The sequence below is a fragment of the Homarus americanus genome, unplaced genomic scaffold (genome assembly GCF_018991925.1).
Source record: "Homarus americanus isolate GMGI-L3 unplaced genomic scaffold, GMGI_Hamer_2.0 scaffold54347, whole genome shotgun sequence".
Classification (NCBI taxonomy): domain Eukaryota; kingdom Metazoa; phylum Arthropoda; class Malacostraca; order Decapoda; family Nephropidae; genus Homarus; species Homarus americanus.
The window spans coordinates 355,001-357,605 of record NW_024715291.1 but is presented as its reverse complement, the minus strand read 5'-3'; the positions used below and the strand labels follow the sequence as shown (position 1 = coordinate 357,605).

General features: G+C 40.8%; 1 protein-coding gene across 1 annotated transcript in view; it reads right to left on the bottom strand.

The window, feature by feature from the left end:
• Positions 1-368: 368 nt before the first annotated feature.
• Positions 369-2,605, bottom strand: part of LOC121857322 (U-scoloptoxin(11)-Sm6a-like) — a 15,026-nt gene continuing 12,789 nt past the window's right edge. The window contains exons 3-4 of the mRNA XM_042353341.1: positions 2,544-2,605; positions 369-2,371 (exon numbers count right to left, since the gene is read on the bottom strand). The exon at positions 2,544-2,605 is cut by the window's right edge and continues 154 nt beyond it. Of these exons, the coding sequence (XP_042209275.1) occupies positions 2,183-2,371; positions 2,544-2,605 (251 nt within the window). The 3' untranslated portion in view covers positions 369-2,182. The remainder of the gene's footprint in view (positions 2,372-2,543) is intronic.

Genomic DNA, 2,605 nt, shown 5'->3' with positions numbered 1-2,605 from the left:
CCTCCTCCTCCATGTCTCTCATACCTCTACGTCAGCTTAGGTCACTCAGCCCCCTGACGTCAAGCAGCACTTTGTTTGATTACGTCTGCAATTGCTTCTTTGATTGGTGGCTTATACGTATCTCGTGAAGAGTTTTCGAAGGGCTGTCATTACTCACTCTTTCTCTCTTGGTGATGTATTTACTTTTAGCAACTGGGGGGGGGGGGTGTTCCCTTCGTCAGGAGGGTAAGGGGAAAGAGTGGTAAGAATGTGAGGGAGGGTGGTGAGGGTGACAGAGGGGAGGAAAGACAAAGGGGTAAAGAAGGTTCTTACTGATAAATAAAATTCTAATATATTTACCCATAAAGGTTAGTTAAGGATACACATAATAATTTATATTTTTATTCTTTTAAACAGATATAAATCCACCTTTCCATGCTCATAATTCCATAATCTGATATACAGTAAAAGCTTCATCAGCATCATATATCTTCAACCATCTCTATTTGTCTTTTTATGTCATTAATGTCTTGATGATTTATGTTTGTTGACACCTCTTTTTTTCGCTCTCTCTTGATGTGGCAAGTTGGATTTTTTCTTAGTTCTCTATTATCCACAGTATTCCAAAGTTCCAAAAGACATATCCAAAGTTCACATAATTTTGAACTTTTTTTTTTTTTTTCAATTTCAAGCGATTAGTAGGATTTTTTTATTCAGATTTTCAGAAATTTTTTAAGATATCTGATTCCGGATTTTCCACCAAGATTCTATATTTTCCTTCATATCCCGGATTTCTCATCACCGATCCAGCTTTGAACATATTTTGGCATTTGACTCTCTAACCTGCTGGATTCAAGTGTCGATTACCAGAGATTGTGACCAGAAGAATGAAAGAATAGGAAAACAAGATGATTCCAGCCTCTTGATAAGAATAAAAGAATGAACTACCAAAGAAACATCTCCTGGTCAACCTAGACTGAGGGACGAGTCGAAGACCTCAAGTGGAAACTCCTGAAGGTGGAGAGGAAAGGAGCTATACTTTCACGAGTTGTTACCTGAGGCCCATTGTTTACCTGTTGACGTGTACGGAAACACTGTGTGCGCGGTCCTGTATTGACGTTACTTGGCAACTATGTGCAACGTCTTTGTGTTACTGTGGTGAGTTATTGTGGCAACATTGTCCGTATACCTCTTTTAAATGTGGTAGACCCATGGCAACGCTCTGGGAGTAGTCTATTGCTGTTAGCTAATGTGTGTAAGTGAATAAAAACTTCTCATTGACTCTGTTTACGAACTAAGCGCCTGGATAATGTCAGAAGGCAACTTGCTTCGGGTAAGAACATTGTTGTTTTACTGAGGCTATGTGGCTGTGAAGTGCGGTTTAGTCATGAAAAATCTCAGCAACACCAAGTATATATATATATATATATATATATATATATATATATATATATATATATATATATATATATATATATATATATATATATATATATATATATATGTGTGTGTGTGTGTTTCTAATGTTTAGGTCAGGTATTAGGTTACGTTTTTACTTCTTTATGTCCTTTATTAATAATTACTAGCAAACTAATTATTAGTAAAGATACGAAATTATTTTAATCATACGAGTATGTTCCTATTACCATGTTTAATATTGCACGTTGTTTTACCTTACAGCACATAGCCAAAAATGTTGCATAATATAATGTATCGTCGAAGAGTATCAAATTATGGTGAACAACATTTCGGTGTCATATTTTACAAGTGATCATACTATGTTGTGATATTCTTTTGTCATATTGAGTCTCATATACTGGAATTTGTTAGCGTTATTGGCCCACCCTGGTGATGCTGCTCTGTGTGGGCCATGGCCTCACTCCCACACAGAACCTGTGAATGATCTTTTTGTCGAAGGCTTACCAGAGCTTTGACACATATTTGGGGGCGAGATGTCTGATGACATGTACAGCGTAACTGGAAAGTCAGGTCAGGAAGGAAGGAATTGCCTGGGTGGTGCTGGCACTGAGGAGTGACTGATGCCCTCTACTGCTGCAGTTCGGAGGTCGCTGGTGTATGCTGGTGACAGAGAACGGAGTCTAGGTCGATTGTGCAGGGAAGAAACAGCATGTTTCATTAAATGAGGGGCTCTGGTGAAGGTGGGGGTGGTGGAGGAGGCAGCTTGCGGAAGGAGCGTCGTGATTTAATACTGACGGTGGCAGTGCACGGAGTAGGCGGAGCCCTGAGGGTAAGTGTTGGAGTGTGGGGTGATGGAGGTGCCAAGGGTAGGGCAAGTAGACTCGTGGGGGCAGCGACACTTGACATACACGAGGGCCGTCCCGCCGCCGATGGCCACCTCCTTACAAGGCGTCTCCTCTGTGCATACCGGCAGCTGCAGGCGGAGCAGAAGGGAATATTATCAAGAATATAATCGTGAAACTCGGTACAAAGTTTTATAATGCTGAAAGGTTTAGGTATACAGTGATGCCCGTCAAGGAATATTATACTGTACAGTATATAGATGATTTTTCCAGACTCCGGAAGTAGTGTATCATGACACTTACCCTGGAGCAGGTGTAGACGGTGGCCAGGATCATCTCCTCGTTCACCACCTCCTCCACAACGT